Consider the following 24,742-nt stretch of genomic DNA (forward strand, 5'->3'; position numbering starts at 1 on the left):
GGAAGGCATATTGGATTTCGGAAGCCATATTGGATTTCGGACTCCATATTGGATTTCGGAAGCCATATTAGATTTCGGAAGCCATATTGGATTTCGGAAGCCATATTGGATTTCGGACACCATATTGGATTTCGGACACCATATTGGATTTCGGAAGCCATATTGGATTTCGGACACCATATTGGATTTCGGAAGCCATATTGGATTTCGGAAGCCATATTGGATTTCGGACACCATATTGGATTTCGGAAGACATATTGGATTTCAGGCAAAATCCATGGTAGCTGAAAGATAATCTGTGGTGGTCCTCTGATTTAATTACAAGAGTAGGTGTTAAGATGTACATCCTCCAAGGAATCTTGGACTCCCACAAAATACATCAAATGTGAGGGTTAAACCAGAGGAGGACTGTAGAACATATTTCAGCTCAATTTAATAAAACCATAGGCTAAGATTACATCATTGTTTGTTTTATAGCCTATCCTTATCAAATGAACTGAGAAGTGGACACCATCTAAACCCTTTGGGATTTGTTGCTGCAGGACTAGTTGGTTCATGAACAAATGAGGTCCCTGAAGGGTTCTACCTGCCGCCTGGATAGAGAGTCACCTGCTCCCCTCCCGCGGAGACAGTTCAGCGTGATCAACAGGTGTGCCTCTGCTCAGGTAGGCTTGGCTTGTTGTCATGTTAACACAGCAGTGCCGCTATAACACCAGACAACAGAGTTCTGCGGGCAGCTTACACTTCTACTCCCTTATTACTACCAGGTACCTCTACTGGACCATCAGGGGCGAAGGCGCAGGGAGGGCCTATGACTGAGGCAAAACCGTTTGACAGATTAGATAAGGGCAGAATGAACCGATGGGCGAGGGTGTTCAGGTGGCATCGGATGCAGAAAGAGGACGATGAAGTAGAGGAGAAGAAAGAGGAGGGGAAAGATGAGAAGAAGCTTCCGGCAAAGCCCAAAGTGAAGTAAGAGACTTGGGCAAAACATGACGGATACATGATAGCATAGATACAATTGATCATTTAAAATAAGTTATAACAGTATAGATGCTTTTCCCAGCTCTAGATTGATGTTGGTGAATGTTACTCCTTTAATCTAATCACCTTTACTATTTTTATTTTTATAACCTTTATGGTTATTGTTGATGTCAATATCTCACTTCGCTTTAGAAACAGTGGCTTTGTGCCATTCATGCTAATAAAGTTGATCTGAATGTGATGTTTCTCTCTGCCCATCTCCTGATCAGCTGGACGCAGTGGGTGGTTGACCCATCAGAGGAGTTTTATTATGGATGGCTCCAGGTCATGATCTTCCCCATCTTCTACAACTGGATCATCATCATCTGTAGGTGAGTGTCTCAAAGGTTTGGCCGGTAGGGATATCCTTGTCTCATCGCACACCAGTGACTCCTGTGGCGGGCAGGGTGCAGTGCACGCTAACCAGGTCGCCAGGTGCACGGTGTTTCCTCCGACACATTGGTGCGGCTGGCTTCCGGGTTGGATGCGTGCTGTCTTAAAGAAGCAGTGTGGCTTGGTTGGGTTGTGTTTCGGAGGATGCATGACTTTCGACCTTCGTCTTTCCCGAGCCCGTTGTGGAGATTAGACAAGATAGTAACTACTAACAATTGGATACCATGAATTTGGGTAAAATTTGTAAAATGTAATTTTGTAGATATTTGAACATGGAATTTGACCTAATTTTCTAGGACATGCTTTAAGGAAATAGAGGATGAATTCCTGACACTGTGGCTCACGCTGGACTACTGCTCCGATCTCCTGTACGTGGCTGATACCATCATCAAATTTCGCACGGGTAAAGATAAAACATTTTTACATATAAGAACTGTGTGTGGTCTGCCAGTGGCGGGTTAGAGAACATCTTTTGACATTATTGTACTTACTAGATCACGATCCACAGTGGTATTTTAAAGAGTCACTGAACAACACGATCCACAGCGGTATTTTAAAGAGTCACTGAACAACACGATCCACAGCGGTATTTTAAAAAGTCACTGAACACGCCAATTGGCACGTGTGTTTTTATTCTTCGATTCCTGGTTTGGTTCATGATGATTGTCCCTCATGAGACACTGTAGACACGGAAGCCAATATCACTTGCTCAAAATCCCCAGAATGAATGTAAGATAACACAAGAAATCTGTTTTTCACCGTGGATGTTTTAGTTTAGTTTGACATCTAAGGTGTTTGGTGCAGTATTTGCAAAGTGTTGTCTTATGTAAACTAAGTCGGTCTGCTGGACAGGTCTGTTTGCTAATGCTATTGGATAAGGAGCAATCACCGCAGCTGTTCACACCATGGTATTGGGCAAATGAACATCATCAAATCAAAACCCAACCTTCATTTACCTGTTGTGACACACGGATGTTCCACACTCTGTTTTAGACCAGACTTTATGACCGAAATTATCCTATTTACACCGGCTGGTTTTGATATCTTCTCGGTTTTGGTTGAAAGTTTTGTTTATTCATTATTCATTCATTGTTTATTCATTGTGTCAAAGTAGAATCCCAAAAGGTATTGGTGGGTCACAGCACAGAATTGTATTTAATTAACTAGACAAATCAGTTAAGAACAATTTCTTGTTTACAATGACGGCCTACCCTGGGCCAATTCTGCCCTATGGAACTCCCAATCACGGCTGGATGTGATGCAGCTTGGGTTCCAACCAGGGTCTGTAGTGACGCCTCTTGCACTGAGATGCAGTTCCTTAGACCGCTGTGATACAGCCTGGAATCGAACCAGGGTCTGTAGTGACGCCTCTTGCACTGAGATGCAGTTCCTTAGACCGCTGTGATACAGCCTGGAATCGAACCAGGGTCTGTAGTGACGCCTCTTGCACTGAGATGCAGTTCCTTAGACCGCTGTGATACAGCCTGGATTCCAACCAGGGTCTGTAGTGATGCCTCTTGCACTGAGATGCAGTTCCTTAGACCGCTGTGATACAGCCTGGAATCGAACCAGGGTCTGCAGTGATGCCTCTTGCACTGAGATGCAGTTCCTTAGACCGCTGTGATACAGCCTGGAATCGAACCAGGGTCTGTAGTGACGCCTCTTGCACTGAGATGCAGTTCCTTAGACCGCTGTGATACAGCCTGGAATCGAACCAGGGTCTGTAGTGACGCCTCTTGCACTGAGATGCAGTTCCTTAGACCGCTGTGATACAGCCTGGAATCGAACCAGGGTCTGTAGTGACGCTTCTTGCACTGAGATGCAGTTCCTTAGACCGCTGTGATACAGCCTGGAATCGAACCAGGGTCTGTAGTGACGCCTCTTGCACTGAGATGCAGTTCCTTAGACCGCTGTGATACAGCCTGGATTCCAACCAGGGTGGAATCGACCAGGGTCTGCAGTGATGCCTCTTGCACTGAGATGCAGTTCCTTAGACCGCTGTGATACAGCCTGGAATCGAACCAGGGTCTGCAGTGATGCCTCTTGCACTGAGATGCAGTTCCTTAGACCGCTGTGATACAGCCTGGAATCGAACCAGGGTCTGTAGTGACGCCTCTTGCACTGAGATGCAGTTCCTTAGACCGCTGTGATACAGCCTGGAATCGAACCAGGGTCTGTAGTGATGCCTCTTGCACTGAGATGCAGTTCCTTAGACCGCTGTGATACAGCCTGGAATCGAACCAGGGTCTGTAGTGACGCCTTTTGCACTGAGATGCAGTTCCTTAGACCGCTGTGATACAGCCTGGAATCGAACCAGGGTCTGTAGTGAATCGAACCAGGGTCGCCTCTTGCACTGAGATGCAGTTCCTTAGACCGCTGTGATACAGCCTGGATTCCAACCAGGGTCTGTAGTGACGCCTCTTGCACTGAGATGCAGTTCCTTAGACCGCTGTGATACAGCCTGGAATCGAACCAGGGTCTGTAGTGACGCCTCTTGCACTGAGATGCAGTTCCTTAGACCGCTGTGATACAGCCTGGAATCTGAACCAGGGTCTGTAGTGACGCCTCTTGCACTGAGATGCAGTTCCTTGACGCCTCTGACCGCTGTGATACAGCCTGGAATCGAACCAGGGTCTGTAGTGACGCCTCTTGCACTGAGATGCAGTTCCTTAGACCGCTGTGATACAGCCTGGAATCGAACCAGGGTCTGTAGTGACGCCTCTTGCACTGAGATGCAGTTCCTTAGACCGCTGTGATACAGCCTGGAATCGAACCAGGGTCTGTAGTGACGCCTCTTGCACTGAGATGCAGTTCCTTAGACCGCTGTGATACAGCCTGGATTCCAACCAGGGTCTGTAGTGACGCCTCTTGCACTGAGATGCAGTTCCTTAGACCGCTGTGATACTGCCTGGAATCGAACCAGGGTCTGTAGTGACGCCTCTTGCACTGAGATGCAGTTCCTTAGACCGCTGTGATACAGCCTGGATTCCAACCAGGGTCTGTAGTGACGCCTCTTGCACTGAGATGCAGTTCCTTAGACCGCTGTGATACAGCCTGGAATCGAACCAGGGTCTGTAGTCAGGATGGAGAGAGAGTTAATAATGACTTCCTTTTCTTTCGTGATGACTCCGAGGCGTAGTTAAGTTATGAAATACATCTTTTGGTGATATGAACTTAACTCTGACCCAGACTGTATCTGTGCTGTGTTGCCACCTGCAGGTTTCCTAGAACAGGGTATCCTGGTGCAGGACAGGGACCGTCTGAAGAAGCGTTACCTCTTCTCCTCACATTTCCTGTTGGACCTGGCCTCCCTACTGCCCACTGACCTCCTCTATCTGTACTTCGGCATCAACCAGCCGCTGGTGAGGGTCAACCGCTTCCTCCGTATCTCTCGGCTCAACGAAGCCATGGACCGCATGGAGACCCGTACCTCTTACCCCAACACCTTCCGCATCTCCAAGCTTATGCTCTACATCTTCGTGCTCATCCACTGGAACGCCTGCATCTACTTCGCCCTGTCCAGTTACATCGGCTTCGGAGTGGACCGCTGGGTTTACCCGAACATCACCGACCCTATGTTCTCCCCAGCGAGGCACCAGTACATCTACTGCTTCTGGTTCTCTGCGCAGATCTTCACCACGGTGGGCGACACGCCGCTGCCTGACCGCGAGGAGGAGTACCTGTTTATGATCGCTGATCTGCTGATCGCCGTGCTGGTGTTTGCCTCCGTCGTGGGGAACGTGGGGAACGTCATCACCAACCTCAGGGACCGAGACAACGTCTTCTTCCCTAACCACGAGCTGGTGAGGGGCCGGGGCCAGAGTATTGCTTTCTCCTCTATTTTATAGTCAGGGGGGGTGGTGGGTCGGGGTCAAGGTCGAGGGGGGGGTCGGGGTCAGGCAGCCTTAGTTTTTCCTAGCCTCTACATTGCTTGCTATTTGGGGGTTTGGCTGGGTATCTGTACAGCACTTTGCAACAACTACTAATGTAAAAAAGGGCTTTATCAAATCAATTTGATTGATAGCTCTGTTACCCTTTCACCTAAAAGAGTTTGCCTTGCATTCTCTCCCCGTGGCAATATACTTTCTGAAGGATCCCAGGATTTGTGACAGGCCTGGCTAATTCTACTTTATTTCATTCCAGGTCAAAGGTTACCTGCGCAACAGGTACATCAGCAAGGAGTTGCGTAACCGTGTCAACGACTGGTACCAGCACCTGTACATCAACCGTAAGATCACGAGGGAGAACGAGATCCTGCAGCAGCTTCCTGTCCAGCTGCAGACGGAGATCGCTGTGAGCGTACATCTGCCAACGCTCTCCAAGGTCACCATCTTCCAGAACTGTGAGACCAGTCTGCTGGAGGAGCTGGTGCTCAAACTCATCCCGCAGGTCAGAGGTCAAGGGTCAAATGGACAATCTGCAGTTGCTACATCCATTTTTGGACTTATAAATTAAAAATATATACAACCATTGATTCTTGAAGGATACAACTTACTCCGTCAGAATCCAAAATGTAAGCTTCTTTAACTCCTTTGTTTGTAAACAAAGTAAATAAAAACAAAACACATTTAGCTGACGATTCTTATCCAGAGTGATTAGGGTTAAGTGCCTTGCTCAAGGGCACATCTACAGATTTCACCTAGTCAGGTCGGAGACTCGAACCAGCTGCTTTTCAGTTACTGGCCTGACACTCTTAACCGCTAGCCTACCCACTGCTAATCCTGGTTGAAAGTATCACTTTGATATCATGGCTGTCATTTCTCCAGCCCCGTCCGCTAGCTGTTCACAAACTTAGCGGTGGGGTATCAGCTTTGTTCTTTTTCTAACTGCAGATTGTCCCTTTAGGGTGTAATTCTTGTTATGTCTGCGTAGTCAATGGCGGTTGACATGTATATGACTGCTAACTTGACTCGTGCTAGAGAACAATATTTCAGTTAAACATTACTTTGTTGTTTTTTTGTGCGACTGTAGCCATGACTTCCCAGACATGTCCTCTTGCCTGTAGGTGTATAGTCCCGGGGAGTACGTGTGCAGAAAGGGGGACGTGGGACATGAGATGTACATCATTAAGGATGGGAAACTGGCTGTGGTGGCAGACGATGGCATCACACAGTTCGCTGTGTTGAGTGACGGCAATTTCTTCGGGGAAATTAGCATCCTGAACATCAAAGGTGAGGAGTAATTCAGCACATTTATAGCATGTCCCTAACATTCCAACATTCCAACATTCCAACATTCCAACAATCCAACATTCCAACATTCCAACATTCCAGCATTCCAACATTCCAGCATTCCAACATTCCAACAACCCAGCATTCCAACATGCCAACAATCCAACATTCCAACAATCTAGCATTCCAACATTCCAACATTCCAACATTCCAACAATCCAACAATCCAACATTCCAGCATTCCAACATTCCAACAATCCAGCACTCCAACATTCCAGCATTCCAACAAGCCAGCATTCCAACAATCCAGCATTCCAAAAATCCAGCATTCCAATATTCCAACAATCCAACAATCCAACATTCCAACATTCCAACAATCCAACATTCCAACATAATGTTTCAGTGGACAATCATTTCCCTAACATACCAACATTCTAGTATTCTAACATTCAACACAATGTCTCAATGGACAATCATGTCCCTAATAACCCAACACAATGTCTTAATGTACAGTCATGTCCCTAACATTCCAACACAATGTCTCAATGGACCCACAGTACACCCACAGTACAGACTTTAGAGTAGAAGTCAAGCAAATGAAATGTCAAAATGCCTCACACAAATACAACATTCCTCATCCTCTGGCAGGAAACAAATCAGGCAACCGTCGGACGGCCAACATCCGCAGCATCGGCCACTCAGACCTGTTCAGCCTTTCCAAGGAGGACCTGACAGACGTGCTGTCTGAGTTCCCAGCTGCCAAGCGACACCTGGAGGAGAAGGGTCGTCAGATCCTCACTAAGATGGGCATGTTGGTGGAGGCCCCGGAAGGCGAGGAGGAGCAGGACGAGGAGAAGGTGGAGGTCAAGGTGGAGAGACTGGAGGGTAACCTGAACACCCTGCAGACCAAGCTGGCCCGTTTAATGGCAGAGCTGGAGTCCAGCAACCGCAAGATCCTGGCCAGGGTGGAGCAATTGGAACTAGAGACAGAGGGCTGGGAGGACAACTCGCCTGAGGAGGGAGAGGGAGGGGAGGTGGAGAGAAGGGATGGGGTGGGGTTGGAAGTTGAGGGGGAGCGAGGAGAGGCGGAGGGAGAGGACCAGGCAAAGGGGACTAAAAGAGAGAATGAGGGAGAGAAGCACGCGGAAGAGACTAAAAGAGAGGATGAGGGTGAGGGTGAGGGAAAGGATGAAGGATATGGAGAGGAAAAAGGAGGAGAGGAAGGAGAAACAAAAGAGACTGAGGGAAGAGGACAGGGAGACATGTAGAGGACAATAAGAGAGAGGACAGGAAGACATGTAGAGGACAATAAGAGAGAAGATAGAAAGACATGTAGAGGACAATAAGAGAGAAGATAGGAAGACATGTAGAGGACAATAAGAGAGAGGACAGGAAGACTTGTAGAGGACAATAAGAGAGAGGACAGGAAGACATGTAGAGGACAATAAGGTAGATGAGGACAGGAAGACATGTAGAGGACAATAAGGTAGATGAGGACAGGAAGGCATGTAGAGGACAATAAGAGAGATGAGGACAGGAAGACATGTAGAGGACAATAAGAGAGAGGAGGACAGGAAGACATGTAGAGGACAATAAGAGAGAGGAGGACAGGAAGACATGTAGAGGACAATAAGAGAGATGAGGACAGGAAGACATGTAGAGGACAATAAGAGAGATGAGGACAGGAAGACATGTAGAGGACAATAAGAGAGAGGACAGGAAGACATGTAGAGGACAATAAGAGAGAGGACAGGAAGACATGTAGAGAACAATAAGAGAGAGGACAGGAAGACTTGTAGAGGACAATAAGAGAGAGGACAGGAAGACATGTAGAGAACAATAAGAGAGAGGACAGGAAGACTTGTAGAGGACAATAAGAGAGAAGACAGGAAGACATGTAGAGGACAATAAGAGAGAGGACAGGAAGACTTGTAGAGGACAATAAGAGAGAAGACAGGAAGACATGTAGAGGACAATAAGGTAGATGAGGACAGGAAGGCATGTAGAGGACAATAAGAGAGATGAGGACAGGAAGACATGTAGAGGACAATAAGAGAGAGGAGGACAGGAAGACATGTAGAGGACAATAAGAGAGATGAGGACAGGAAGACATGTAGAGGACAATAAGAGAGAGGACAGGAAGACATGTAGAGGATAATAAGAGAGATGAGGACAGGAAGACATGTAGAGGACAATAAGGTAGATGAGGACAGGAAGGCATGTAGAGGACAATAAGAGAGATGAGGACAGGAAGACATGTAGAGGACAATAAGAGAGAGGAGGACAGGAAGACATGTAGAGGACAATAAGAGAGATGAGGACAGGAAGACATGTAGAGGACAATAAGAGAGATGAGGACAGGAAGACATGTAGAGGACAATAAGAGAGAGGAGGACAGGAAGACATGTAGAGGGGAAGCAGGACTAAAGACCAGGAGGGGAAGCAGGACTAAAGACCAGGACTAAAGACCAGGACGGGAAGCAGGACTAAAGACCAGGACGGGAAGCAGGACTAAAGACCAGGAGGGGAAGCAGGACTAAAGACCAGGACTAAACACCAGGAGGGGAAGCAGGACTAAAGACCAGGAGGGGAAGCAGGACTAAAGACCAGGACTAAACACCAGGAGGGGAAGCAGGACTAAAGACCAGGAGGGGAAGCAGGACTAAAGACCAGGAAGGGAAGCAGGAGTAAAGACCAGGACGGGAAGCAGGACTAAAGACCAGGACTAAAGACCAGGAGGGGAAGCAGGACTAAAGACCAGGACTAAAGACCAGGAGGGGAAGCAGGACTAAAGACCAGGAGGGGAAGCAGGACTAAAGACCAGCAGGGGAAGCAGGACTAAAGACCAGGACTAAAGACCAGGACGGGTAGAGGAACAAAAGGAAAAATAAGATGTGGAGCAGTAGAGAGGAGGGAGGATGACAGACAGGGATCAAGGGAAGGAGAGAATGGGATTTGTGTGGAGAGGACTGCAAAAAAGAATACAGCTATACCTCAATCTTGACAGGACTGCAAAGTGCTGACCAATGTACCACAATGACAACAAGTTCCCGAACCCTGATTGGTTTGAATGGTGTCAGCAATTTTTTACATCGTGTTCTTTTGAACTTAACCTCATGAATTGGGGGTGTTTGGAGTACTATATAGATAGAGAACATTGAACACAACAAGTCAATAACTAGATGTTGACAAGAAATCTGATAGTTTACAGATTATTTCACTTATAATTCACTGTATCACAATTCCCAATGGGTCAGAAGTTTACATGCACTAAGTTGACAGTGCCTTTAAACAGCTTGGAAAACTCGTGTCATGGCTTTAGAAGCTTCTGATAGGCTAATTGACATCATTTGAGTCAATTGGAGGTGTACCTGTGGATATATTTCAAGGCCTACCTTCAAACTCAGTGCCTCTTTGCTTGACATCATGGGAAAATCCAAAGAAATCAGCCAAGACCTCAAAAATAGGATTGTAGACCTCCACAAGTCTGGTTCATCCTTGGGAGCAATTTCCAAACGCCTGAAGGTACCACGTTCATCTGTACAAACAATAGTACGCAAGTATAAACACCATGGGACCACGCAGCCGTCATACCGCTCAGGAAGGAGACACGTTCTGTCTCCTAGAGATGAACGTACTTTGGTGCGAAAAGAGCAAATGAATCCCAGAACAACAGCAAAGAACCTTGTGAAGATGCTGGAAGAACCAGGTACAAAAGTATTTATATCCACAGTAAAACGAGTCCTATATCGACATAACCTGAAAGGCCACTCAGCAAGGAAGAAGCCACTGTTCCAAAACCGCCAGACTACGGTTTGTAACTGCACATGGGGACAAAGATCGTACTTTTTGGAAAATGTCCTCTGGTCTGATGAAACAAAATTAGAACTGTTTGGTCATAATGACCATTGTTATGTTTGGAAGAAAAAGGGGGAGGCTTACAAGCCGAAGAACACCATCCCAACCGTGAAGCACGGGGGTGGCAGCATCATGTTGTGGGGGTGTTTTGCGGCAGGAGGGACTGGTGCACTTCACAAAATAGATGACATCATGAAGCAGGAAGATTATGTGGATATATTGAAGCAACATCTCAAGACATCAGTTAAAAGCTTGGTCACAAATGGGTCTTCCTCCTCAAATGGACAATGACCCCAAGCATACTTCCAAAGTTGTGGCAAAATGGCCTAAGGAGAACAAAGTCAAGGTATTGGAGTGGTCATCACAAAGCCCTGACCTCAATCTTATAGAACATTTGTGGGCAGAACTGAAAACACGTGTGTGAGCAAGGAGGTCTACAAACCTGATTTAGTTACACCAGCTCTGTCAGGAGGAATGGGCCAAAATTCACCCAACTTATTGTGGGCAGCTTGTGGAAGGCTACCTGAAACGTTTGACCCAAGTTAAACAATTTAAAGGCAATGCTACCAAATACTAATTGAGTGTATGTAAACTTCTGACCCACTGGAAATGTGATGAAAGAAATAAAAGCTGAAATAAATCATTCTCTCTACTATTATTATTATTATTATTATTATTATTATTATTATTATTATTTCACATTCTTAAAATAAAGTGGTGATCCTAACTGACCTAAGACAGGGACTTTTTTACTAGGATTAAATGTCAGGAATTGTGACATTCTGAGTTGACATTCTGAGTTGAAATGTATTTGGCTAAGGTGTATGTAAACTTCCGACTTCAACTGTATAAAATAGTCATTCAGAATAGTCATTGGAATCAATCATTCATCACAGGAGGTTGGTGGCATCTTCAACTGTATAAAATAGTCATTCAGAATAGTCATTGGAATCAATCATTCATCACAGGAGGTTGGTGGCATCTTCAACTGTATATAATAGTCATTCAGAATAGTCATTGGAATCAATCATTCATCACAGGAGGTTGGTGGCATCTTAATTGGAGCTCGTGATAATGGCTGGAGTGGAATAGAGGTGGAATGATATAAAACACATGGTTTCTATGATGCCGTTCCATTCACTCCGTTCCAGACATTATTATGAGCCGTCCTCTCCTCAGCAGCCTCCACTGAGATTTATATATTTCAACAAACCTATTTGAAAGGCACATATTTCTTGAATGTATTGATTGAATGTTTGCCGTTAGGAACTTCACCTGGTGTTGAATTTCTGTCAGGCGTTTCTCTGTCAGGCATATCACGTATGACTTTTTTATTATCCAGGGAAGCAACATTATGTGGCTGCGTTCTCTTTAAGCTTAGTAGAATAAAGGCGTATTCCAGGAAGCGTAAAGGGACACGTCACAGCGTTTGGATTTGCTCACCTCCTCATCTCTTCTTCTTCTTATTGGTGTCCTTTAGTAGTGGTTTCTTTGCAGCAATTCGACCACGAAGGCCTGATTCATGCCGTCTCCTCTGAACAGTTGATGTTTCAGATGTGTCTGTTTGTTGAACTTCTGTGAAGCATTTGTTTGGGCTGCAATCTGAGATGCAGTTAACTCCAATGAACTTATCCTCTGCAGCAGAGGTAACTCTGGGTCTTCCTTTCCTGTGGCGGTCCTCATGAGAGACAGTTAACTCTAATGAACTTATCCTCTGCAGCAGAGGTAACTTCGTCATAGTCCTTGATGGTTTTTACGACTGCACTTAAAGAAACTGTCAAAGTTCTTGAAATGTTCCATAATATGGACTTGGTCTTTTACCAAATAGGGCTATCTTCTGTATACCACCCCTACCTTGTTCACAAAACAACTGATTGGCTCAAATGCATTAAGAATAAAATATATTAGCTTTTAACAAGGCACACCTGTTAATTGAAATGCATTCCAGGTGACTACCTCATGAAGCTGGTTGAGAACATAGAAAGAGTGTGCAAAGCTGTCATCAAGACAAAGGGTGGCCACTTTGAAGAATCTCAAATATAAAATATATTTTGATTTGTGTAACACTTTTTTTGGTTACTACATGATTCCATATGTGTTATTTCATAGTTGTGATGTCTTCACTATTAGTCTCCAAACTTTTGACTGGTATGTATCTACAGTATACTCCACCTCTTTCCATAGAGTGGTCATATTATTTATTATGCTGGCTATACCGTTCGGATGCTATTGACATTTTCGTGAGATTTTTGGGATGTCTCCTGGTCTGACAAACGGCCCTGTTAATTGAGACACAGGCCATAAAGAAAAAAAGACATCTCTCTTTAAAAAAATACACCACATCACTAGAGCCCTGATGAACTACATTAACCACATCACTAGAGAGCCCTGATGAACTACATTAACCACATCACTAGAGCCCTGATGAACTACATTAACCACATCACTAGAGAGCCCTGATGAACTACATTAACCACATCAATAGAGCCCTGATGAACTACATTAACCACATCACTAGAGCCCTGATGAACTACATTAACCACATCTCTAGAGCCCTGATGAACTACATTAACCACATCACTAGAGCCCTGATGAACTACATTAACCACATCTCTAGAGCCCTGATGAACTACATTAACCACATCACTAGAGCCCTGATGAACTACATTAACCACATCACTAGAGCCCTGATGAACTACATTAACCACATCACTAGAGCCCTGATGAACTACATTAACCACATCTCTAGAGCCCTGATGAACTACATTAACCACATCACTAGAGCCCTGATGAACTACATTAACCACATCACTAGAGCCCTGATGAACTACATTAACCACATCACTAGAGCCCTGATGAACTACATTAACCACATCACTAGAGCCCTGATGAACTACATTAACCACATCACTAGAGCCCTGATGAACTACATTAACCACATCACTAGAGCCCTGATGAACTACATTAACCACATCACTAGAGCCCTGATGAACTACATTAACCACATCACTAGAGCCCTGATGAACTACATTAACCACATCACTAGAGCCCTGATGAACTACATTAACCACATCTCTAGAGCCCTCATGAACTACATTAACCACATCACTAGAGCCCTGATGAACTACATTAACCACATCACTAGAACCCTGATGAACTACATTAACCACATCACTAGAGCCCTGATGAACTACATTAACCACATCACTAGAACCCTGATGAACTACATTAACCACATCACTAGAGCCCTGATGAACTACATTAACCACATCACTAGAGCCCTGATGAACTACATTAACCACATCTCTAGAGCCCTGATGAACTACATTAACCACATCACTAGAGCCCTGATGAACTACATTAACCACATCTCTAGAACCCTGATGAACTACATTAACCACATCACTAGAGCCCTGATGAACTACATTAACCACATCACTAGAGAGCCCTGATGAACTACATTAACCACATCACTAGAGCCCTGATGAACTACATTAACCACATCACTAGAGCCCTGATGAACTACATTAACCACATCACTAGAGCCCTGATGAACTACATTAACCACATCACTAGAGCCCTGATGAACTACATTAACCACATCACTAGAGCCCTGATGAACTACATTAACCACATCACTAGAGCCCTGATGAACTACATTAACCACATCACTAGAGCCCTGATGAACTACATTAACCACATCTCTAGAGCCCTCATGAACTACATTAACCACATCACTAGAGCCCTGATGAACTACATTAACCACATCACTAGAACCCTGATGAACTACATTAACCACATCACTAGAGCCCTGATGAACTACATTAACCACATCTCTAGAACCCTGATGAACTACATTAACCACATCACTAGAGCCCTGATGAACTACATTAACCACATCACTAGAACCCTGATGAACTACATTAACCACATCACTAGAGCCCTGATGAACTACATTAACCACATCACTAGAGCCCTGATGAACTACATTAACCACATCTCTAGAGCCCTCATGAACTACATTAACCACATCACTAGAGCCCTGATGAACTACATTAACCACATCACTAGAACCCTGATGAACTACATTAACCACATCACTAGAGCCCTGATGAACTACATTAACCACATCTCTAGAACCCTGATGAACTACATTAACCACATCACTAGAGCCCTGATGAACTACATTAACCACATCACTAGAACCCTGATGAACTACATTAACCACATCACTAGAGCCCTGATGAACTACATTAACCACATCTCTAGAGCCCTCATGAACTACATTAACCACATCACTAGAGCCCTGATGAACTACATTAACCACATCACTAGAACCCTGATGAACTACATTAACCACATCACTAGAGCCCTGATGAACTACATTAACCACATCACTAGAACCCTGATGAACTACATTAACCACAATCATCTGTTTTCTCTTTCTTCCTCTTCATCCTCCTGTTCAGACTGAGATCTATCAGACTACCGTGTCTCTCCTCTTCAATCTGAGATCAGACTACCGTGTCTCTCCTCTTCAATCTGTGATATATCAGACTACTGTGTCTCTCCTCGTCAGACTGAGATCTATCAGACTACCGTGTCTCTCCTCTTCAATCTGAGATCAGACTACCGTGTCTCTCCTCTTCAATCTGTGATATATCAGACTACTGTGTCTCTCCTCTTCAGACTGAGATCTATCAGACTACTGTGTCTCTCCTCGTCAGACTGAGATCTATCAGACTACTGTGTCTCTCCTCTTCAATCTGAGATCTATCAAACTACCGTGTCTCTCCTCTCCAGACAGATCAGACTACCGTGTCCCGGAGATGGGAGAAGGCGCACATTGCCAAACCCTGCTGAGATACTGAGGCCTTTAGCCAAGGCAATCTCAACCCCCCTCAAACTTCTGAATGAAACTCAAACTCACCAAAGCCCTGAGTAGCCAGTATGACTGTGTGTATGCTTGTTCAAGTAGACCGATGGAAATTGAGTGTTGGCTTTACACACATTCCCTGTCTCCTTCTCACCTTTCACCATTCTCACACCCAATCCCAGTCGAGTTCCCACATTGTTATACTTGTAGTTATACTGCCCTCATCTGGCCACCGTACATACTGTTATGGGAATACATGTGATATGCAAATATAGCCTCCCTGTCTTTTCTCTGCAGGGTTCTACAACATTAAAACAATACAAGTAGGAAAATATAATTTTATTACAACTTAATGGAAAATGAGATGTTCAAAACAAAAATTATTTTACTTTGTTTCTTAAAATCGACTTTCTTGAGTTGAGTACTGTGTGGTGAGATGTATAAACTGCTGTAGGGTGTTGGGTATGTGGGTAAGGGTGGTAGGTACATGGGTAAGGGTGGTAGGTATGTGGGTAAGGGTGGTAGGTACGTGGGTAAGGGTGGTAGGTACGTGGGTAAGGGTGGTAGGTATGTGGGTAAGGGTGGTAGGTACGTGGGTAAGGGTGGTAGGTAGGTGGGTAAGGGTGGTAGGTACGTGGGTAAGGGTGGTAGGTATGTGGGTAAGGGTGGTAGGTACGTGGGTAAGGGTGGTATGTACGTGGGTAAGGGTGGTAGGTATGTGGGTAAGGGTGGTAGGTATGTGGGTAAGGGTGGTAGGTACGTGGGTAAGGGTGGTAGGTAGGTGGGTAAGGGTGGTAGGTACGTGGGTAAGGGTGGTAGGTATGTGGGTAAGGGTGGTAGGTATGTGGGTAAGGGAGGTAGGTAGGTGGGTAAGTGTGGTATGTACGTGGGTAAGGGTGGTAGGTATGTGGGTAAGGGTGGTAGGTATGTGGGTAAGGGTGGTAGGTGCGTGGGTAAGGGTGGTAGGTACGTGGGTAAGGGTGGTAGGTACGTGGGTAAGGGTGGTAGGTATGTGGGTAAGGGTGGTAGGTACGTGGGTAAGGGTGGTAGGTAGGTGGGTAAGGGTGGTAGGTACGTGGGTAAGGGGGGTGGTAGGTATGTGGGTAAGGGTGGTAGGTATGTGGGTAAGGGTGGTAGGTAGGTGGGTAAGGGTGGTATGTACGTGGGTAAGGGTGGTAGGTATGTGGGTAAGGCTGGTAGGTATGTGGGTAAGGGTGGTAGGTACGTGGGTAAGGGTGGTAGGTATGTGGGTAAGGGTGGTAGGTATGTGGGTAAGGGTGGTAGTTATGTGGGTAAGGGTGGTAGGTAGGTGGGTAAGGGTGGTAGGTACGTGGGTAAGGGTGGTAGGTTGTGGGTAAGGGTGGTAGGTATGTGGGTAAGGGTGGTAGGTAGGTGGGTAAGGGTGGTAGGTACCTGGGTAAGGGTGGTAGGTATGTGGGTAAGGCTGGTAGGTACGTGGGTAAGGGTGGTAGGTACGTGGGTAAGGGTGGTAGGTACGTGGGTAAGGGTGGTAGGTATGTGGGTAAGGTTGATAGGTATGTGGGTAAGGCTGGTAGGTACGTGGGTAAGGGTGGTAGGTATGTGGGTAAGGGTGGTAGGTACGTGGGTAAGGGTGGTAGGTATGTGGGTAAGGGTGGTAGGTATGTGGGTAAGGTTGGTAGGTATGTGGGTAAGGCTGGTAGGTACGTGGGTAAGGGTGGTGGGTACGTGGGTATGGGTGTTAGGTACGTGGGTAAGGGTGGTAGGTACGTGAGTAAGGGTGGTGGGTACGTGGGTAAGGGTGGTAGGTACATGGGTAAGGGTGGTAGGTACGTGAGTAAGGGTGGTGGGTACGTGGGTAAGGGTGGTAGGTACATGGGTAAGGGTGGTAGGTACGTGGGTAAGGGTGGTAGGTACGTGAGTAAGGGTGGTGGGTACGTAGGTAAGGGTGGTAGGTACATGGGTAAGGGTGGTAGGTACGTGAGTAAGGGTGGTGGGTACGTGGGTAAGGGTGGTAGGTACATGGGTAAGGGAGGTAGGTCCGTGAGTAAGGGTGGTAGGTACGTGAGTAAGGGTGGTAGGTACGTGGGTAAGGGTGGTAGGTATGTGGGTAAGGGTGGTAGGTACGTGGGTAAGGGTGGTAGGTATGTGGGTAAGGGTGGTAGGTATGTGGGTAAGGGTGGTAAGTATGTGGGTAAGGTTGGTAGGTACGTGGGTAAGGGTGGTACGGATGTGGGTAAGGGTAGTAGGTACGTGGGTAAGGGTGGTAGGTACGTGGGTAAGGGTGGTAGGTACGTGGGTAATGGTGGTAGGTATGTGGGTAAGGGTGGTAGGTATGTGGGTAAGGGTGGTAGGTACATGGGTAAGGGTGGTAGGTATGTGGGTAAGGGTGGTAGGTACGTGGGTAATGGTGGTAGGTATGTGGGTAAGGGTGGTAGGTATGTGGGTAAGGGTGGTAGGTACATGGGTAAGGGTGGTAGGTATGTGGGTAAGGGTGGTAGGTACGTGGGTAAGGGTGGTAGGTATGTGGGTAAGGGTGGTAGGTATGTGGGTAAGGGTGGTAAGTATGTGGGTAAGGTTGGTAGGTACGTGGGTAAGGGTGGTACGGATGTGGGTAAGGGTGGTAGGTACGTGGGTAAGGGTGGTAGGTACGTGGGTAAGGGTGGTAGGTACGTGGGTAATGGTGGTAGGTATGTGGGTAAGGGTGGTAGGTATGTGGGTAAGGGTGGTAGGTACATGGGTAAGGGTGGTAGGTATGTGGGTAAGGGTGGTAGGTATGTGGGTAAGGGTGGTAGGTACGTGGGTAAGGGTGGTAGGTATGTGGGTAAGGGTGGTAGGTACGTGGGTAAGGGTGGTAGGTACGTGGGTAAGGGTGGTAGGTACGTGAGTAAGGGTGGTAGGTACATGGGTATGGGTGCTAGGTATGTGGGTAAGGGTGGTAGGTATGTGGGTAAGGGTGGTAGGTACGTGGGTAAGGGTGGTAGGTACGTGGGTAAGGGTGGTAGGTACGTGGGTAAGGGTGGTAGGTAGGTGGGTAAGGGTGGTAGGTACGTGGGTAAGGGTGGTAGGTATGTGGGTAAGGGTGGTAGGTACGTGGGTAAGGGTGGTACGGATGTGGGTAAGGGTGGTAGGTATGTGGGTAAGGGTGCTAGGTACGTGGGTAAGGGTGGTAGGTATGTGGGTAAGGGTGGTAGGTACGTGGGTTAGGGTGGTACGGATGTGGGTAAGGGTGGTAGGTATGTGGGTAAGGGTGGTAGGTACGTGGGTAAGGGTGGTAGGTATGTGGGTAAGGGTGGTACGGATGGTTACAGGTGTTATTATTCATTGTGTACGTTAGTGGATAATTTCAGCTGGTCTCTCTGCGTGTATCGTGCAGAGGGAGGCACGGTGTGTTCGTCGGTGTGTGTGTAGGCCGGGTTAGTGATTGAAACCAGGCTGGTGAGACGTGGGTTGTAGAGTGTTTGTGCCCGCGGCTCAATCAGAGAGTGTGTGTTTTGCATCTTCCAGATCCTGTGAAGAAACACACACATCACAACAAGCGCCATCCCCAGGGCTACACACAGTCCCGTCAGCACGTACAACACAACCGTCTCTACACCTACTGGGGTGGACAAAGGCACACAGCGGGTGTGCGACGTTCCAGCTCCGTTCAGTGCGCTTACACACACTCCATATCTCCGTCCCGCTTTTAGCCCGAACACACTGGCCTGGCGTGACCAGGCGCTCACGCTGCCGTTACTGAACACACTGCCGTTCTCTCTCAGCGCCCACACACCAAACTTACTCACAGCCGAGTAAGGGGCGCACCAACGCACCCTCACAGCCTCAGGCCATACCCCCCACACCTCCAGGGCCACCACAGGGTCAGGGGTCACAGAGGTTGGAGTCAGGCCCGGACAGCGGCAGCTCTGACCCTTGGCCTCCCTGACCTCTGGACAGGGTCTCTGCAGGTGCAAGCAGGGGTTAAAGTCACACAGATTCTCCTTCATGAGTTTGCCTCCTTCCTCCTCCTCCTCCGTTACTTCCTCCTCTTCTTCAGACTCATCGTCATAGTCGCCCTCGTCACCTATGAACTGATGAGGGGGAAGGGTGGGCATGCGAGTGGGCTGAGGACAGCAGGGTGGCTTTTTGGGGGCGCGAGATGCTGCTGGAGTTGTTGCCATGGGGTTTGTCGCCACCGGTGATATGACTGTGTGAGGGATGTGCGGCTGGGTGCTTGAGCCTTTAGGGGGGACTGTTGCACTGGTTACTACTGTTGTCATGACAGCACTGGTCTTGATGGTCCCTGCAATGGTCGTCACGGTCACTGTTTCTAGAACTCTCTGTGTGGATCTCCCCAACCTCTCATATCTGTAAGCACAGTAAACATAATATATATTAACTCTTGTATTGAAGATAATGATAAGAAAAATGCACAAGCTCTCTGGGCTATCACTCCAGTTCTAAACTAGATTCAACCTGAACTCCATTCATATCTGTCAGACCTGTGACTACAGCTCTCTGGGCTATCTCTCCAGTTCTAAAATAGATTCAACCTGAACTCCATTCATATCCGTCAGACCTGTGACTACAGCTCTCTGGGCTATCTCTCCAGTTCTAAAATAGATTCAACCTGAACTCCATTCATATCCATCAGACCTATGACTACAGCTCTCTGGGCTATCTCTCCAGTTCTAAACTAGATTCAACCTGAACTCCATTCATATCCATCAGACCTATGACTACAGCTCTCTGGGCTATCTCTCCAGTTCTAAACTAGATTCAACCTGAACTCCATTCATATCCATCAGACCTATGACTACAGCTCTCTGGGCTATCTCTCCAGTTCTAAACTAGATTCAACCTGAACTCCATTCATATCCGTCAGACCTGTGACTACAGCTCTCTGGGCTATCACTCCAGTTCTAAACTAGATTCAGCCTGAACTCCATTCATATCCGTCAGACCTATGACTACAGCTCTCTGGGCTATCACTCCAATTCTAAACTAGATTCAGCCTGAACTCCATTCATATCCGTCAGACCTATGACTACAGCTCTCTGGGCTATCACATGTAGGCCTCCCGAGAGGCACAGCGGTCTAAAAAAGCACTGCATCGTAGTGCTAGAGGCGTCACTACAGACCCTGGTTTAATCCCCGGGCTGTATCACAAACCGGCCGTGATCGGGAGTCCCATGGGGCGGCACACAATTGACCCAGCATCGGCCGGGTTTGGCCAAGTGGTAGGCCCGTAATTGTAAGTAAGAATTTGTTGTCAACTGACTTGCCGAGTTAAATAAAGGGTCAATATTTGTAATTTTTTAAAAACATCACTCCAGTTCTAAACTGGATTCAGCCATTCATATCTATCAGACCTAGACTAAAGCAGTGGATGTTAGAGCTACTCACCTGTCTGTTGGAATGCTGTTGGAGGTATGTCCGTCTGGACTGCTAATGTCTGTTGGACGGCTGTCTGTGCTAGGTTGGATGGTTGTGGGTGTTTTCGTCTCACTGGCTGTCAGTGTGTTTGGAGTGACGAAGACTGGAGTCTGGTCACCTATAGCTGTTGTCCAAATGACACACACAGTGAAGGCCCAGGTGGATATCAAGTGAAGAGGTGACATCTCACTGAGAACAACAACAACAACACACAGTGAAGGCCCAGGTGGATATCAGGTGAAGAGGTGACATCTCACTGAGAACAACAACAACAACACACAGTGAAGGCCCAGGTGGATATCAGGTGAAGAGGTGACATCTCACTGAGAACAACAACACACACAGTCCCAACCCAGCCATCAGCTCTTCAACGGAAAGTTAGAAGCAGCACTAAGAGGTTTAACAGCAGAGCTATGGCAGTATAGATATACATGGCAGTATAGATATACATGGCAGTAAAGATATACACGGCAGTAAAGATATACATGGCAGTAAATATATACATGGCAGTAAAGATATACATGGCAGTAAAGATATACATGGCAGTATAGATATACATGGCAGTATATTGGCAGTAAAGATATACATGGCAGTAAAGATATACATGGCAGTATATTGGCAGTAAAGATATACATGGCAGTAAAGATATACATGGCAGTAAAGATATACATGGCAGTATAGATATACATGGCAGTATAGATATACATGGCAGTATAGATATACATGGCAGTATAGATATACATGGCAGTAAATATATACATGGCAGTATAGATATACATGGCAGTATAGATATACATGGCAGTAAAGATATACACGGCAGTAAAGATATACATGGCAGTAAATATATACATGGCAGTAAAGATATACATGGCAGTATATTGGCAGTAAAGATATACATGGCAGTATATTGGCAGTAAAGATATACATGGCAGTAAAGATATACATGGCAGTAAAGATATACATGGCAGTAAATATATACATGGCAGTAAAGATATACATGGCAGTAAATATATACATGGCAGTAAAGATATACATGGCAGTAAAGATATACATGGCAGTAAAGATATACATGGCAGTATAGATATACATGGCAGTAAAGATATACATGGCAGTATATTGGCAGTAAAGATATACATGGCAGTATATTGGCAGTAAAGATATACATGGCAGTATATTGGCAGTAAAGATATACATGGCAGTAAAGATATACATGGCAGTAAAGATATACATGGCAGTAAAGATCTACATGGCAGTAAAGATATACATGGCAGTAAAGATATACATGGCAGTATAGATATACATTGCAGTATATTGACAGTAAATATATACATGGCAGTATAGATATAAATGGCAGTAAAGATATACATGGCAGTATATTGGCAGTATAGATATACATGGCAGTAAATATATACATGGCAGTAAATATATACATGGCAGTAAAGATATACATGGCAGTATAGATATACATGGCAGTATAGATATACATGGCAGTATATTGGCAGTATAGATATACATGGCAGTAAAGATATACATGGCAGTAAAGATATACATGGCAGTAAAGATATACATGGCAGTAAAGATATTTTATTTATTTATTTTTATTTATTTTATTTCACCTTTATTTAACCAGGTAGGCTAGTTGAGAACAAGTTCTCATTTGCAACTGCGACCTGGCCAAGATAAAGCATAGCAGTGTGAGCAGACAACACAGAGTTACACATGGAATAAACAATTAACAAGTCAATAACACAAAAGGAAGAAAAAAAGGGGGAGTCTATATACATTGTGTGCAAAAGGCATGAGGTAGGCGAATAATTACAATTTTGCAGATTAACACTGGAGTGATAAATGATCAGATGGTCATGTACAGGTAGAGATATTGGTGTGCAAAAGAGCAGAAAAGTAAATAAATAAAAAACAGTATGGGGATGAGGTAGGTGAAAATGGGTGGGCTATTTACCAATAGACTATGTACAGCTGCAGCGATCGGTTAGCTGCTCAGATAGCAGATGTTTGAAGTTGGTGAGGGAGATCAAAGTCTCCAACTTCAACTTTACATGGCGGTAAAGATATACATGGCAGTAAAGATATACATGGCAGTATAGATATACATGGCAGTAAATATATACATGGCAGTAAATATATACATGGCAGTAAAGATATACATGGCAGTAAAGATATACATGGCAGTATAGATATACATGGCAGTATAGATATACATGGCAGTAAAGATATACATGGCAGTATAGATATACATGGCAGTATAGATATACATGGCAGTATAGATATACATGGCAGTAAAGATATACATGGCAGTATAGATATACATGGCAGTAAAGATATACATGGCAGTATAGATATACATGGCAGTAAAGATATACATGGCAGTATATTGGCAGTAAAGATATACATGGCAGTATAGATATACATTGCAGTATATTGACAGTAAATATATACATGGCAGTATAGATATAAATGGCAGTAAAGATATACATGGCAGTAAAGATATACATGGCAGTATAGATATACATGGCAGTAAAGATATACATGGCAGTAAAGATATACATGGCAGTAAAGATATACATGGCAGTATAGATATACATGGCAGTATAGATATACATGGCAGTATATTGACAGTAAAGATATACATGGCAGTAACACACACACGCATACGCACGTGCACGCGCACACGCACACACACACACTTACCAACACATCCTCATTGTCCTGCTACCATACACTCGTTCCACAATGTTCCCTAATGAAAGATGAAGGTAACGAGTATTGTGGCCCGTGGGAGGAGTTGTAGGTCTACAGTGAAGCTGTATAGAGCCTTGTTAAAGCCGTGTTCTGTCTGGTCCTCTTGTGTTTTATATCCTTCAGCGAGATAGAGGACTGAGGGGGATGCTGCCTACCAGGGTAAAAATTGGGAGTGTTACTTGATTACACACACATTTTTCACACACAAAGATTGCACTTACACACACAGAGAGAGAGAGAGAGAGAGAGAGAGAGAGAGAGAGAGAGAGAGAGAGAGAGAGAGAGAGGATATATGGGCACACTCGTTTACAGTTGTTGCTTAGCGATGTGAGGTCACATTCCAGGCTCCCATTGCCACGGACACACAGGCATAAGAACATCCTAGAATACTCCCTCCTGCATAACTAAGACACAGCTCATACTGATTACAGATACACACACACACACACACACACACACACACGCACACACACACACACACACACACACACACACACACACACACACACACACACGGGTCTTATCTGGTCTCGGGGCGTCAGTGGCTCAGTCATCAGACCCCCAGCAACAGAGAGCAGAGGTATGCTCCTAGATGGGCAGCCCCCCAGGTGGTGAGGTTAAGCAACATCACTTCTGCTACACTGACCCTCAACAAGGGGGCAACTAAATGCTCAGTCCCCTCCTGTACTCCCTGTTCACCCAAGACTGCGTGACCGCGCATGACTACAACACCATCATTAAGTTTGCAGACGACACGACGGTGGTAGGCCTGATCACAGACTACGACGAGGCAGCCTGTAGGGTGGAGGTCAGAGACCTGGCCGTGTGGTGCCAGAAAAACAACCTCTCCCTCAACGTCAGCAAGACAAAGAAGCTGATGGTGGACGACAGGAAACTACAGGAGCACGCGCCCAATCACAAAAGGCCAAAAGGCTCCAGAACAGCTTCTACCCACACACTGACTGGACTCTACCCACACTGACTGGACTCTACCCACACTGACTGGACTCTACCCACACACTGACTAGACTCTACCCACACACTGACTGGACTCTACCCACACACTGACTAGACTCTACCCACACACTGACTGGACTCTATCCACACACTGACTGGACTCTACCCGCACACTGACTAGACTCTACCCACACTGACTGGACTCTACCCACACTGACTGGACTCTACACACACACTGACTAGACTCTACACACACTGACTGGACTCTACCCACACTGACTGGACTCTACCCACACACTAACTGGAC

The 24,742-nt window shown here is 45.9% G+C and overlaps 2 protein-coding genes across 2 annotated transcripts; one reads left to right on the forward strand and one right to left on the reverse strand.

The window, feature by feature from the left end:
- Nucleotides 1–1,259: 1,259 nt before the first annotated feature.
- cnga4 (cyclic nucleotide gated channel subunit alpha 4) lies at nucleotides 1,260–11,373 on the forward strand. The gene is made up of 6 exons (XM_065016127.1): nucleotides 1,260–1,355; nucleotides 1,713–1,819; nucleotides 4,636–5,219; nucleotides 5,560–5,805; nucleotides 6,422–6,587; nucleotides 7,236–11,373. The coding sequence occupies exons 1-6, from the start codon at nucleotides 1,312–1,314 to the stop codon at nucleotides 7,853–7,855; spliced, it is 1,767 nt and encodes a 588-aa protein (XP_064872199.1). The 5' UTR covers nucleotides 1,260–1,311; the 3' UTR covers nucleotides 7,856–11,373.
- A 6,965-nt stretch (nucleotides 11,374–18,338) lies between these two features.
- Nucleotides 18,339–19,636, reverse strand: LOC115116162 (leucine-rich repeat neuronal protein 4-like). The gene has a single exon (XM_029644650.2). The coding sequence runs from the start codon at nucleotides 19,560–19,562 to the stop codon at nucleotides 18,618–18,620; it is 945 nt and encodes a 314-aa protein (XP_029500510.2). The 5' UTR covers nucleotides 19,563–19,636; the 3' UTR covers nucleotides 18,339–18,617.
- Between the last annotated feature and the right edge of the window lie 5,106 nt (nucleotides 19,637–24,742).

The sequence above is a fragment of the Oncorhynchus nerka genome, linkage group LG3 (genome assembly GCF_034236695.1).
Source record: "Oncorhynchus nerka isolate Pitt River linkage group LG3, Oner_Uvic_2.0, whole genome shotgun sequence".
Lineage (NCBI taxonomy): Eukaryota > Metazoa > Chordata > Actinopteri > Salmoniformes > Salmonidae > Oncorhynchus > Oncorhynchus nerka.

Excerpts from the sequence above, each read along its gene's own strand:
- LOC115116162 (XM_029644650.2), bottom strand. The coding sequence starts at position 19,562 with ATGACAACAGTAGTAACCAGTGCAACAGTCCCCCCTAAAGGCTCAAGC.
- cnga4 (XM_065016127.1), top strand. The coding sequence starts at position 1,312 with ATGATCTTCCCCATCTTCTACAACTGGATCATCATCATCTGTAG. Across the intron at positions 1,356-1,712 it reads TGGATCATCATCATCTGTAG|GACATGCTTTAAGGAAATAG; the intron begins GTGAGTGTCTCA and ends CTAATTTTCTAG. Across the intron at positions 6,588-7,235 it reads TAGCATCCTGAACATCAAAG|GAAACAAATCAGGCAACCGT; the intron begins GTGAGGAGTAAT and ends ATCCTCTGGCAG.